Source organism: Sinohyriopsis cumingii, unplaced genomic scaffold, assembly GCF_028554795.1.
Source record: "Sinohyriopsis cumingii isolate HCF-2022 unplaced genomic scaffold, ASM2855479v2 utg000229l, whole genome shotgun sequence".
NCBI classification, from domain to species: domain Eukaryota; kingdom Metazoa; phylum Mollusca; class Bivalvia; order Unionida; family Unionidae; genus Sinohyriopsis; species Sinohyriopsis cumingii.
The window spans coordinates 709,511-725,136 of NW_028315879.1; the positions used below are offsets into that span (position 1 = coordinate 709,511).

Below are 15,626 nucleotides of genomic sequence, written 5' to 3' on the forward strand. Positions count from 1 at the left end.
TGCTTGGACCTCTTGAAAATCTTGTTATCACTAAAAGACATCTTATCATATTTAGTTACTGTTAAATGAAAATGGTGCCAGTCTGATGTTGAATACTGCTGCCATGGTGGTCATGTTGTTACTGCTCCTCTCGAATGGATTGATATAACAATATGGAGATTTATTAATGTACTTGTTATGATGTATAGTTGGTCCTAAATCTGACATTCAATATGACAGTGGCAGTGGCCATCTTGAAATCTTGTTATTGCTACTTCTCCTACATGGATGATTTTATCAGAATGGGGTTTGCACTGTAAGACTTATATCTCCTTGCTTCTAAATGAAAATGATGCTAATTTGAAGTCCAATATGGCCACCACAGTGGCTATCTTGAAAATCTTGTTATTACTACACCTGAATTGAAAGTCATGTCTTGAAAGTATTATATCTATTCTTTTTTAAATTGATAGCTCTTTCAACATGGGGTTTTCACCAATAAATTTCTAATGATACCAAGTTGGTCCTGAATGAAAATGATGCTAGTCGTACAGAGATATGACTGTGTTGATGATTGTCTTAAAAATCTACTTTGAATGGCCAATTTTTATGACAGGGTTTTCATCCAGTAGTGTACCACAGCAGCTAATTTGAAAGTCTTGTTATTGCTGAAGAATATCAAGATAGTTCAACAGTTGACAGTTAAAAGGAAGAAATTCTTGTGTCTTGTTTTCTTGGAAAATTATTTCCTAAAGTAGAGCATCAGACCTTTCAAGTCCTTGTTCAGAGTATGATGGCCCTTGACATTTAAGTTCGTGTCTTAACATGGGATGTTGCATGAAATTTGGTCTCCTATGGGTAGAAGGATTGATGCCAAATTCCTTCATTTATTTGTAGATACTACTTGTGATCATGCCTTGTTGGCAGACATGTTTAGAGGCATTTTAAATCCTTCTGTTGTGTGTTTTTTCTCATGTTTTCCTGATCCAAAGAGTTATTGCAATGCAAGGCATGTCCATGAATTGTGGCAACATTTCTTTGAAGTTGGATTTTCCTTTACATATAAAATGCAAAATATGATTATTTTGGTATTTGGAATAATGTTGAAGTGTGATTCATTTCTGAATGCAAAATGTCAAAATTCAGTTGATTTTCAGGGAAGGATGAGTCATTGGTGAAGTGAGCCAAGCCCAGGAAAAGTAAATTTTCATACTACATGTTAATGGAGGTTGACTTTATGAAGTGCACATATTGCAACCTCAATATCAAGATTAGTCATTCTGGAGTCTGCGATATTCACTGTCATTGTAATGCCACACAGCACTTACACAGTGTGTGAATGCCGGGTGCAATCCCAAAATTAACATATTTAAAAATTATAACTGGTGTGCCATTGCATATTGGATACTACATCACAGCAATGCAGATGCAAAATGATCATTTTCTGTGCTGAGAAAAAATCAGCTAGATCTACCAGTCAAGTTTGAACAACAACAGTACCATCTAGTCTCTGTTGAACACAAAGAGCAACTCATAGGACACTTGTATGACCTTGAGACCCCAACCCTGATGAATTATCGGGAGCCATAAAGATTGCATCTAGTTAAGATCTTATGGATTTCAAGGACAGAAACTTGGCTTTTTTTTTCTTTAATGTCTGTATGATTATAGTTGTGTGTGTGTGTTTGTTCATATGTGTGTCTGTGTGGTGATGATATTTGACAATGCTATAGGATCAGCCATTTAATTTTGAGGAGCAAAGGTGACTGTTTTTGTTTTTGAGAAAACCAATTTCCAGACCCAAAATAACTGGAAAAAATATTCTTGCTTTAATTTGTAAAACTGAAGATTCATTAGATCCATTACATTAGTTGAATAAATTCTGTTAAGGTGAAAGAAAAAATTAACTTGGTTGAAAAGAAAGTCCCAGCCCCCTCCCCAATAAAAAAATGTCGGTCCTAAAGTGTATCAAATATTTTCTGTTAGAAAGTGTATGAACTGCTTCAAAGAAAATGTTATTTTATTTAAATTGTAATTTCCAGTCACTTTATGCCTGCTTATGAGTAGATATAACACTTTTTTTGGCGGGGGGTGGGGTCATGCACACTGACCCACATTGGAACCTCAAACCGCACATTTTGAATCTCAGATACCCAAAAAACACTGTCTAGGTGGTTGGCATGTATGGTTAGTGTAAGAACACTTTGGCGATTTATCTTTGAGGGGCATAATGATTTTATCCATTAAATCACTTGTTTAGTATCCAGCTAAAACTTGTACATCCAGCTACCAAGAGATCAGGGGATCCTGAGTGGCCAAGTGGTCTAAAGCATTCACCATTATGGATCACTGTCATCTCACCTCTGTCTGTGTGGGTTTGAGTCTCAGGTTCAGCCAGTGTGGGTATGTGAGAAAGCTTGCCAGTAGCTTCTCGTGGGTTGGTGGTTCTTTCCGGAGTTTTCCTGGGATCTTTCTCCATCATTTGTATTGGCTGCCTTTAAACCCTACAACAACAACAACAACAACAACAGCAGATCAAGAATATATAGAGTGAAATTTCACCTCAAAATGTTTTATCTATAAAAATCACTTATATACTGGTCTCTGGGATTTTAAATAGTGCATTGTAACTTTTGGCCAGGTACTTTATTTCTTTAGGTCTAGTGGTTTCAGGCTGTGCTTGCAACCAGAAGGGTGTGGGTTTGATTCCTGGCCTGACAGGACTCTGGGGTGGCTGTGCAGTGTCTGAGGGCAATGCACTTTACTTTTGATTGCCTTAAAGCAATAAACCCTTAATGTGCCATTAAACACCAACAATTAGTTGATCATTAAATTAAATATATAATGAAAACATTCAGAATGATTACTAAATTCCTATAAACTGTGTTTAATGTGTTTTTTTCCTGATGTTTTGCAGCTATTAGCAAGAAAGCTGGAAATTGTGTTATGAAAAAATACATTGAATCCTATTTTGGGGTACACTGGTTTATACACTCAAATTAATAAAGGGCAAAATGTATCAGGTCAGTTGCATCCGTTTCATTGCATGTTTTTTTTTAATATACATAAAAGACATAAAGACTTAACATTTTTTGTTCCTTTACAAATAAGTTTCTATATGCATACAGTAAAACCTGCTATGAGCGACCACCTGTCATTTCCGACCACAATTGTAATGCACGGATTGATTTTACTATATAAATGCTCTGTTATGAACAACCACCTGCTGAACGTGACCAGTGACTGCGATTTCTTGACAAAATATGCATTTTGACACTGCTATGAATGACCGCATCACCAAAAAAACAAAACAGATTGACACCACTGACCTTAACTTAATCCTTTGTAAACACTAGAGCTCGGGATAAATGTAGTATGCAAACAAAGTGCACATTAAATAACACTATATTTGAACAACCATGTATCGAGATAAACACCTCTAACGATCATTTAATCCTTTGTAACAAAGACTGCATAAATAGTAAAGATTGCTCTAATAAAGTATTTAAAAAGAATTTGTCTTGCTACAGTACCAGTTTTGTGAAATTTACAACTCCAGCGTATGGTGTCATTTGTAAACTGCAGTAAATCGGACTAAAGTACATGTCACTAACCACCATTGTAGTGCCGAAGTCATGTGAATAGCCAGTAAGAGTAAAATCAAAGGGAGTAAAGATGGATATACGCAGTCAATTTAGAGGTTTGTATTTTTTCTTTATCTTTATGAAAACTCACAAAACGCCGGTAGTCCTTATGTCCCAGTGAGAAATCGTTTGAAAGGGCTTCAGTGTAGGTTTGAGTACATCGTTTGTCTTTCCAGTTAATCCATAATGCCTGGAGGGTGAATGAGCTCATTGTCTTTAATATTAGTAAGTGAGAATCATTTCCGGATTTTTAAAAAATTATTTTTTATTTCTTTTGTTAGTGTTTCACCAAGCCACCATCTGTTTACCTGGGTGCAGATGATCGCAACCTTTGTTTATCGAGCTATAACGCTGTTGATTTAAACTTCATCTCAGAATAAATGTATTGTTTCTTGATGAGTTAATTATGTCTTTTGGTTTCATTCATTGTTACATAATATATATTTATTCCACATTTCCCCAAAACCTGATCAAAACCGATAGTCTTTATAACGTCAACACTAATAACAATGGCAGAACCTCCGCTGAAAAAAAGAAAAATTTTAACACTGGAAGAAAGGATTAATGTCATTGAAAGAAATGAAAAAGGGGAGACCGCTCGCAAAATAGAAGTCAGCTTAAGTGTCGGTAAAACGCAAGTTCAAAATGTAATCAAAGACAAGGAGTCCATTAGAAACAAATGGCAGAAAGGTGCACAAGCACAGAGGAAATATGCCACAGCAGTTTACGGAGATCTGAACGAGCGAGTATGGGAGTGGTTTTGTGTTGCAAGGAGTAAAAACATACCAGTAAGTGGAAAGTTGATTCAGGAAAAGGCAATAAATTGAGATACATGTTCAGACCAAACAGCTGAGTAAAACATGTCAACAAAGAAGTGTAATGGATTTCTTAAAAAACAAGTGAATAAGTGTATAGAATAAGATATATACATCATATCTAACTATTCATTTTTTGTACATGTTAATGTGATGTTGAAATATAAATTTTATTCTCATTGTTTGATAGATGTATATCTTTATTATATAAAGATATTTTGAGAGAAATGCATGCAATATTTAACAAGATTTATGAATAAAGGATATGATACATGTACAGTGAGTATGGGTATTATTTATTTTTAAACAATGCTAACTATTGACCCTGAAAACCAGTCCATTTTCACACGCCTCTTATAAGAGACCACCTTTTTTTTTTTTTTTTTTTTTTATTAACCCCGTAATAGGTTGACCACTGGGTCGGGGAACCATCCCAGGATCACCTTACAATCAAACATTTCTGGTTATCAGATAATCTAGGGATAATAAATATAATCTACAGAGAAAGTGAAAAAGAAAAACACACACACACACATGCATATACACATGCATATGGCCAAAATCTAGGTGACATGGCTTTTGTGATATTACAGTATTTTGTTCCTGTTTACCCTCAAGTCAGAGACAAGTTAAATGTTCATTGTTGAGGTCCATTTTTGAAGAAATTGGTCCTCTTTTTTATTTACCTTGGCAGTGTAATTTTCAATGTTCTTATGCATTGCAACTATTTGCTTAAAAGCAAAAATAGAAGGATTTTTCATATTGAATCTGCAAGTATAAATATAATATTTTGCCAAAATAAGCAGAAAATTACCCAAACTGTCCAGTTGTTCACTTCCTAAAAATGTTTCTTTTTTGGACAGATGTACAATATTTGGGCAAAAAGGTGCAAAAACTTCATTAAAACGGTACCAAAACTGTGAAGTAATACTGCAGTCATAAAAGAGATGCTCAATACTTTCAGTTTCACTCTTACAGAAAGTACATTTGTTGTCATGAAATATGTTAATTCTTTTAAGAAAATCATTAGTAGCGATTATTCTATGGATTAATTTAAAGTTAAAAGAGATCAACTTGGTATCCTTAGTACAGCATTTTGCCCGGCTATATATATCAGACCACTCCTCACTACTTATATTTTTATTTAATACTTGCATCCAAGTTTCTTGCTTCGCAGTGTGTTGCCTTTTAGCTTCCTGTAAAAGATCTTTATAAATAAACTTGAGTGAATCTTGTTTTCGCAAGTTCGTTATTTTATCCTCCTGCTTATCAAAATTATTATGTACTAGGTGGTTTTTTATGGCATCTTTCCATGCTTTAGGAATTCTGGATATTAAGGAGAAGTATTTCAAGAAATCATCGCTTCCAGTTTTTTGTTTTATTATCTCAAAAGGTATTAAATTACCGTGAACATCTACTAGATCGTTCAGAATTTCAAAACCAGCTTCTGTCCAGGATTTGTATTGATAGATCATTTTAGGGGGGACAAAATTTAAAATACTCATGGATAGATACTCGTTAGGATTTTGCGGTTCTTCTTTCCATTTAGATACTGCCAAAATTACATCTCTCCAAAAACTGTTTTTAATGAACTTACAAAATTCTTCTAATTTCCTTCTCCCTAAATTCCAAATATCCTTTTTATTTCTGAGTATAGTTGTATTGACTAAGTTCTGCCACGTTCCATTTTCCTTTTCCAGCAATCTTTTAACCCATCTTATCTTAATATACCTAATGAATGAAAATATGTGTATCATATTTAGTCCTCCCTCGTTTTCTGGGGAAACTAGTATATCACGTTTTATTCTCTCTGCTTTTCCACCCCATACAAATTTAAATAACATGCGATTTAGTTCTGCTTCAACTTTTGCTGATGGGTTAGGAAGTGCTGAAAAAAGATGTATGAATATGGGCAGAACAAGAGTCTTTACAACAATTACTTTACCAACTATTGATAGATGTCTTTGACTCCAGCTTGCCAGTATTCGTTTTGCCTTTGTTAGTTTCTTCATATAATTGATTTCCACCATCTGTTGTAAATCTGGAGAAAATTCTATGCCAAGGAGTGTAAAGTTAGAAGAGGACCAAATTAGGCCCATTTCGGGACATATTCTTTCATTAGAAAATTTCCTGTTTCCAATCCAAATAGCTTTTGTTTTTGTTATGTTACATTTAAGTCCCGATAATAGAGAAAAACCTTGCAAGATATTCATAGTTGCTTCAAGAGAAAAACTAGATCCATCAAGAAGAATAAAAGCGTCATCGGCATACTGACCCAATTTATATTCACTGGCGTCAAAGATTACTCCCCGTACATCCACGTTTTGCTTTAAAGTTATAGCTAAAATCTCAACTCCAATGATAAACAAATAAGGTGCAAGGGGATCTCCTTGACGACATCCTCTTTCAAGTCTGAAAAAAGATGACATATGTCCATTATTTATAACACAACTATTAGAGTCATTACAAAACAGTTTAAACCACTTACAAACGGAATCACCAAAATTAAAAGATTGTAGAGCTTCTTCTACAAAGATCCAGTTAATTGAGTCAAAGGCTTTTTCGAAATCTATTAACAATAATAAACCATATCTGTTTTCATTCTCAAGTTGGTCCATGATATCATATAATAGTCTGGTGTTTTCTCCAATGAATCTACCCTTCATATATCCTTTCTGAGTATCGCTGATTATTGATGGAAGAACCTTTTTAATCCTAGCTGCAATTGCTCCCGAAGCAATCTTATAATCAGTATTTAAAAGTGATATAGGTCTCCAGTTTTTAAAATATCTAATGTCTTTTTCCTCCTTTGGTAGACAGGTGATGACTCCTTGAGTCTGAAAATCTGAAAGTTTTCCTACAGTATATCCGTAATTTATTGATCTACATATAAATCCCCCCAGAGACTTCCAAAAGAATTTATAGAACTCTACTGTGAATCCATCCAAGCCAGGACTTTTTCCATTTTCCATCCGTTTTAGAGACATACCAAATTCATTAATTGTAAGCAGACCCTCGCATGATTCTCTTTCCTCTCGACTAAGTTTAATATTGTGATTAAAAAATCTATTTCGAGTTTCATGAATAGCCTCATCATCAAGCTGAGCAATTCTACTTTTGAACAATTCCATATAAAACTGTTTTTGTGCTTCTAAAATATCTATTTGGTCAGATATATTTGTCCCATCATCTAAAATAATTTCCTTTATTGTCTTATTAACATAGTTTCTTTTTTCAAGATTTAAAAAGTACTTTGTGCTTTTTTCCCCAAATTCATACCATCTAGCTTTAGATCTTAATATAACACCTTCTATGTATTTTTTCCTAGATTCCTCTAATTCTGCTTTTTTTCTCTCTAAATTTTCCAGAATTTCCCCATTTATGTTATTCGACAGTCCCCCCTGAATTTCTATTATTTCCTGCTCAATTTTCTTTAATTTTTCCCGTTTCTCTTTTGATTTCCTAATAGAATAACCTATAGTTTCAGATCTTATTTTCATTTTCAAAATTTCAAAGAACATTTGGTCGTTACAGGAAAGAGAAACATGGAGAGAGTCATCTTTATTTCCCCCTACATAATATTCATTTACAGTGTCAGTTATACACTTTTTGACCAAATCAGTATACTCAATGTTCCTCAACAGTTGGTTATTAAATTTCCAATATCCTTTTCCCCTTGGAAACGTTGAAAACGCCTATAAGAGACCACCTGTCTTGAGAGACAGCTTTTGGTTGGCAGAAGAGGCGGTCTCTCATAACAGGTTTTACTGTATAGGTAACCATGGTAATATCACACAATTGTTTCTGTTATTATTTGGAAATTTACAGATTTGTTGGACAAGGTAGAGAGATACCTGAATTTAATTGGTGCTAATATTCTGTTATGGTGTTTTGATGTGTAGCGATCAGATCCTAAATTTGTCAAATTGTTTTCTTCTCAGTATTTCCAAATGTTCCACAGCGCCCAGGAATGCCTTGTGTGGGAGAGGATCGTAAGTAACTAGTTCTTTAATGAAAATGAATATATGAAAAGTAATGGTGTCAAAGGATTCAGTACAATAGCTTGTACTGTTATGATATGAATGCTATATTATACACTGTTATGATAATAATACTATGGTATACACTGTTATGATTATAATACTGTAGTGTATACTGTTGTGATAATACTTTAGCAAACACTGTTATGATAATTCTTTAGTATATACTGTTTTATAATATAATAATCTACACTGATAATAATAATGTAGTGTATCCTGTTATAATGATACTATAGTATACACTGTTCTAATAATAATACTGTAGTGTATACTGTTATGATAATGCTACTGTAGTGTATGCTATTAAGATAAAAATTCCCAAGTGTACACTGTGCTGATAATACTTCTGTAGTGTATTCTATTAGTATCATAATTCTCAAGTGTACACTGTTAAGATAATAATTCAGTAATGTATCTTGTTATGATTATTAAATGCTATTGCGTACACTGTTAGGATAACCATTGTCCTTAGTTTGACACTGAAACTAGGAAATCCATCCCAACCATGAGATGCTGAACCTGCAGGCTTTGCTCATATCAAGCAAGCCATCAGAAGAAAATGTCTCTAAGAACATGTGGTGGATAGAGTTGCTCTGGCAAGAAAGCCCACCATTTTAAAAGCATAAATGGGGAAGTGGGGAGCTTTTTTCCCAGGGTCATGAACAGAAAATTTTTTCCTTCCAAGCCTTGATATCTTGGATTGCAAGCTTCTTCCTGTGGGCTCACCAAGGAGAAGTTACGTCCCATCACTATGAAGAGCTTCCATTCCGCTATCTAAGACATGTTCTAACATCATGGTTTTGTGTGACCTGTATTAGCATCTCAACAACCTGCCATCATGGTCATTCAGCAGCATTGTTGTGACATATGCTACTCTACTTCCACAGGATTTGTGGGAGTGGTTTCTTTTCCCAGCTTTATCCATGCATGAACCATGTGGTGACCTTTGTCAGTTCTCGTACAATTTAAAGCTGCTTAGATTACACTAGGCGACCAGAGAATGTGCCAACTCCAGTGTAAGGGGATATAACTCATCTATTTTCTTACGGTATTATGATTGGGTATTATATTTGAAGAAGTAACCAAAATTTTGTTAGCAAAATATGTTTCTTTGATAATACCTTCCTATTCACAATATTGGCACAAGCCATGTACCCACATAAAGTGTGCACATCTGCTCTAGTATCAGTGTATGATGCATTGACTAGATTTGGTTCACTCTGTCCAAGGGGAGATCACTCTTGTCTGACCTCCACCTTGTCAAGCAGCAACAGTTTAGCACTTGTGGCTAATGCATGGTTTTGATTTGTGAAGTGGTGGATGTTTTCCTCAGGTATTATGATTTGAGTTAGTATTATTTAAAATACAAAGCAATGTATTTTACTCCCTAAATTGGTTTGACATTTTGCAAACATTACATCTGAAAAAAGCATACAGACGTTGTGCCTGAAGTTCTTAAGAAGGATAATAATAATAATAATAATAATAACAGTAGACTTTAGAAATCCCACATGCTGCAGGTCTTTTCCTTCCTTTTTTCATAATTGATGAAATTCCTTTTGAAATTAAGTTTTATAAAAAATATTACATATATATATATTATATGTTCGCACACACACACATAAGTTCTTCATTATAAGGTGGTCTTACAATAAGACACTATGCTCCATTTAAGGCTCCCATAATCAGTGTTATAATGAGTACCGGATATTGTTACCTTTGATCCGGCCTACACTAAGCTTGATGTCCATCCACCTGTTAAAGCTTTGCATTAAGGTCATCTGATGGTTCATGTTTCTGCCATGGATACATTTCTTGTTAACATTATTACTCGGCTAAATTTGTGACTTTCAAAGGATCATATTAATTGATATTTGGGATTGTATTTTCAGGGAATATGTACAGAAGAGGTGCTAGAAGGTGGAGAAAGTTGTACAGAGTCAATGGACACTTGTTCCAAGCCAAAAGATTTTCAAGGGTAAGGAGTTTTTGTTGACATGACATTTTTATAAGCTACTTGTAAAGTAGAGCATATCATGTTATGACATTGTCTATCTATACATTTCGATTTCTGTAATATACCTTGACCAAACTTTGTTGATGGTCAGAAGGACAAGGTCAGTGAATGAAAGAAGACTCATTGGCTATTTTAGATTACAAACCTCTACCAAACTTTCTAGATGGCTTGCATTTTGAATAAGAAAGAAACATCATAAATTTTGCCAATCTCACCTTGGTGCAAGCACAACATAGAAATCACTTGGTCTTATCTCTGTCCATATGTACATCTGTTAACACTAGATTAATCCAAGTGTTCAAGTGTTTACTTTTTTGTATGTCAGTACCATTTGATTCCACCCTAATTGGTTTTGGAATATAGATAGGCATGTGCTTTTTGTAAAGGTCATGGTCTTTTTTCTTTCTTTGGGATCAAAAAGTTAAGGGTGTAGGTTACTGTGGCTGAAAAAAGAAACTTATGAAACATTGGCATATGTGTCACACAGATAAAATCAAAAATATGTGCTGAATGTCAACCATTTTTTCTTCCTTGTGGCTATGAAACAGATTAGATTGGGTTTCTACCCACCTAGGGAGGCAGCTGAGTAGGATAACTGACGATTAGTTAGCATTTAGCTGAAGTCTTTACCCACTTTAAAACTATTATGAATCATGAAAAGTACTACACCTTCATCACAAAAGTATGTCACTGGGACCTATATTTCATGCCTCACTGACTTAAATTTTATATTTTAAGTTTATTTCTCAGACCCTGTTAATGATATAACCATCCCACATATTGTATGCATCTTTTTTAGTTACACACATTTTGCAGACTTGGGTTATGTTTTTACTAATGATCAAATAGATTAATTCCACCTTGTATTTATACCTAAATTCATGAAACTTGTAGATGTATCTTGATGGGTATTACACTATCATATTAAACGTAGATCACTGTGACCCACATTTCATCTTAACTGACCTTGGTTAAAAATCGTGATTTAAGTTTATTTCTAAAGGTCTGGTCATGGTAGAATCATCAAACTAGATGATTTTATGTATCACACCCTTACAAAAAAGGTGGTTCATGGTGACATACATTTCATATGTTACTGGCTTGGTTGAAATGTTTGCACTTAGTTCACAACAAGATAGGTTTTTTGTACCTTCTATACATCTTATTATACCAAGACTCATGAGACTTTGCAAGGTAATACATCATAATTAGCATTTACTCTTGTCAAAGAGGTAGGTCATTATGACCTAGATTTCTTGCATAATTGAGTTGTGTTCAGTCTCCAGCACTGTTGTATGTATCTTTGGTAGCACCACATCCTTATGACATTGTGTCATGTTTGCATTTAGCTCATGACCATAGTTTTTAAAGCTACTTTATATACTGTTACACCTGGAATCATGAAACGTAATGAGAGAATGCATCTTGTTCACTACACCTCATATTAAAAGTAGGTCACTGGGACCCATATTTCAAATTTTGCTGTTTTTGGTTGAATTATTTTTACTGTTTATGATTTTATCATTAGACTAGATGATTTTATACATCTTTTAATACTACACCTATACAGCACAAGGTCACTGTGACTTGAATTTCACATTTTACTCGCTTTAGGTTAAGATTTTGCATTTAACTCATGGCCACATAAGATTTTGGCATGCCATTGCATACTTTTTGTTTCAGGCCACACTTGATGTGGGTATTTCAGGTTATGGATTGATGAATGTACTGTGTACAGCTTTCTGTCACTCCAGGGTTATTCAAAGCCTGTGACTTGAACCTAGTATGACCTGACAGTGAGAATAACTTGTTACATAGATTTTAAGAACAAAGATCAAAATAAATAATTCAAAAAGCAACATTAATCTGGTTTTCATCAACTGAGTGAAGTACATTTACTTTGATGTCATAGAAAAGAATGCTCTTTTTTTTTTGTTTTGTTTCTTGTATGCCAGGTAACTGTAGGATCTGTATGTGGTTTCACAGTATATTGTCACCATGCTGGCAATAGTGCTGTTTAAAAATTCAGATTTAAATTAAAAAATGATATAAAATTTAATATGTAAACATAAAAGATTGTATAAAGTCTCTTGTTAGAAGAGGAGTGAAATCACTTTTCTGAATATATTTTCTACATGATAATGTTTACAGTGGCTACTGCAGAGTAGTAAAGGTAGAGGTTAGCAGTGCAATCATTGATTACATTCTGGTTATTAATGTATTTGGGTTAATTCTAAATACCAGTGGCTACTGCAGAGTAGTAAAGGTAGAGGTTAGCAGTGCAATCATTGATTACATTCTGGTAATTAAGGTATTTGGGTTAATTCTAACTACCAGTGGCTACTGCAGAGTAGTAAAGGTAGAGGTTAGCAGTGCAATCATTGATTACATTCTGGTAATTAAGGTATTTGGGTTAATTCTAAATACCAGTGGCTACTGCAGAGTAGTAAAGGTAGAGGTTAGCAGTGCAATCATTGATTACATTCTGGTAATTAAGGTATTTGGGTTAATTCTAAATACCAGTGGCTACTGCAGAGTAGTAAAGGTAGAGGTTAGCAGTGCAATCATTGATTACATTCTGGTTATTAATGTATTTGGGTTAATTCTAAATACCAGTGGCTACTGCAGAGTAGTAAAGGTAGAGGTTAGCAGTGCAATCATTGATTACATTCTGGTTATTAATGTATTTGGGTTAATTCTAAATACCAGTGGCTACTGCAGAGTAGTAAAGGTAGAGGTTAGCAGTGCAATCATTGATTACATTCTGGTTATTAAGGTATTTGGGTTAATTCTAAATACCAGTGGCTACTGCAGAGTAGTAAAGGTAGAGGTTAGCAGTGCAATCATTGATTACATTCTGGTTATTAATGTATTTGGGTTAATTCTAAACACCAGTGGCTACTGCAGAGTAGTAAAGGTAGAGGTTAGCAGTGCAATCATTGATTACATTCTGGTAATTAAGGTATTTGGGTTAATTCTAAATACCAGTGGCTACTGCAGAGTAGTAAAGGTAGAGGTTAGCAGTGCAATCATTGATTACATTCTGGTTATTAATGTATTTGGGTTAATTCTAAATACCAGTGGCTACTGCAGAGTAGTAAAGGTAGAGGTTAGCAGTGCAATCATTGATTACATTCTGGTAATTAAGGTATTTGGGTTAATTCTAAATACCAGTGGCTACTGCAGAGTAGTAAAGGTAGAGGTTAGCAGTGCAATCATTGATTACATTCTGGTTATTAAGGTATTTGGGTTAATTCTAAATACCAGTGATAGCTTTTGTACCAAACTGACATTATCCTTGATCATCATTTATACATTTTCAGTTCTGACAGATTAGGGCTATGGTGAATATTTTTCTGTGAAGTGGCAGTTTAGACAAACAGTATCAGCCATGTGCATTATTACAGTTAACTGGTATAATAATAAACATGTTTTTCAAAACCCGTCAGCCAGATTGTTAGGTATTTGTCTCAGTAGCAGATATGCATAAACATGTAAAACAAATTTCTCTTTCATTGGAAGCCTTATGCATTTGATCTCCTGTGCTAGTCAGTCACAAGTAGTCACCAAGCAAACCAATCTATTTTCAAGCCTAACTTAACGTAAATGTAAGTTTAGTTTCTTTATAAATACAAGGCATGCTTATTAGGTTCATGTTGTCTTCCTTAAAATTTAGGGGCTGTCAAGATGCAAAACTGTTGATATTACTAACCACAGAGTGACATCAAGCTGGTATAGGAGATAAATTATTATAGCTCATGGGTTTGACAGCTAAAACAATAGTCAAAAAGACCCAAATAAAGACGGTTGGCTTTCTACAGCATCCTCTTTCAACAAAATAAATTCCATGCCTTTTGGGTAAGGTAGCAACCTGTTGTAGGGTTTAAGGCCCAGCTAATTGTGACCCATTGTTTAATACTATTGGGAGTTAGCAATGCCCAAACAGTGGCAACAAAAAGATCATTTAAACTTGGTGAAAATGTATAATATAGCATTTATTTCACTATGGTATTTATAGGTTCACTTTGTAAAGAAGATAATAATTTTATTTTATTTTACCTTCCAAATCATGTTCAGTCTTTTTAAGCATGAGACCTGTAAATCATTCTTCCAACCGAACAGTATTGAAAGTATGGCAAAAGAAGTATATCCCAGTAGAAAATTGAAACATCAAATTTAACAGTTTCCAGTATCTTGTATTTTTATTTCTTAAAATCATGGCTGGGGTATAAAAAGAGGATTAACTTCTGTGTTATTTCTTCTAACTGTAGTGATGAACAGGTGATAGGTGCCTTATTGGTCAGTTAAATATCGGATTCTTTTGTTAAACTAGGCCTGACATCATACCTGTATAGGTAAAATAACTTGGTTTCAAAATGTTTGCAATAAAAAAATGAAAAACAATTAAAATATGGTGAAAGACATGTGATATCAGGTCTAGGTTGAGCCTATTCTATGATATTATTTATATAACTTTGATGACAATATTTACTTTTACAGGACTTTACTGTATCAATTTTTGCTTTGCAGAAAGCTGTATGTGAATACTGTTGTGACAGAATCTGGGGTTTGGGTCGCCAGGGCTTCAAATGCATACAGTGTAAACTCCTTATTCACAAGAAGTGCCACAAACTGATCAAGATTGTTTGTGGGAGTCACAGACCCTCATCAGTAAGTATCCAGTTCTTTGGCATATTGATGCCTGCCGAATTTGTTCACTAGTGCACAAGTCTAGTTTAGGTTAAACAGATTACTAGACCCAGGAGATTGGAGTAGTCTCCCCTAAAAGCTAGTGCAGTAAAACTTATCTTAAGCAACCTCTATTATCAGCAACCACCTGACATTTACAACCACAATCACAATGCATGGATTAATGTTATTATATAAATGCACATTTGTTAGCAACTACCTGCAGAGCATGAACAGCAACAAAACTTTTTTAGACAAAAAATGTGTTCTAACACAGCAATGAATTACTGTATCAGAAAAATTTGAGACAAATGCCACCAACTTTTGTTTAATCCCTTGTAAACATGACCATTTAGAAGGGTCTGCAGGCAAACTGTGGTTTGTTCTAAAGGACAGTGCAATGAATGACCACATCTCAAAAGCATATATTAATAGCACTGAC

At 34.4% G+C, this 15,626-nt stretch overlaps 1 protein-coding gene across 6 annotated transcripts in view; it reads left to right on the plus strand.

Annotated features, from left to right (window-relative positions):
- The window catches only part of LOC149774427 (protein kinase C iota type-like), a 109,365-nt gene that overhangs the window by 16,081 nt on the left and 77,658 nt on the right, over positions 1-15,626 (plus strand). For all 6 annotated transcript variants that reach the window (XM_089945212.1, XM_089945213.1, XM_089945211.1 and 3 more), the window contains exons 5-7: positions 8,380-8,430; positions 10,371-10,456; positions 15,026-15,166. In XM_089945212.1, coding sequence (XP_089801338.1) covers positions 8,380-8,430; positions 10,371-10,456; positions 15,026-15,166 — 278 coding nt within the window. The remainder of the gene's footprint in view (positions 1-8,379; positions 8,431-10,370; positions 10,457-15,025; positions 15,167-15,626) is intronic.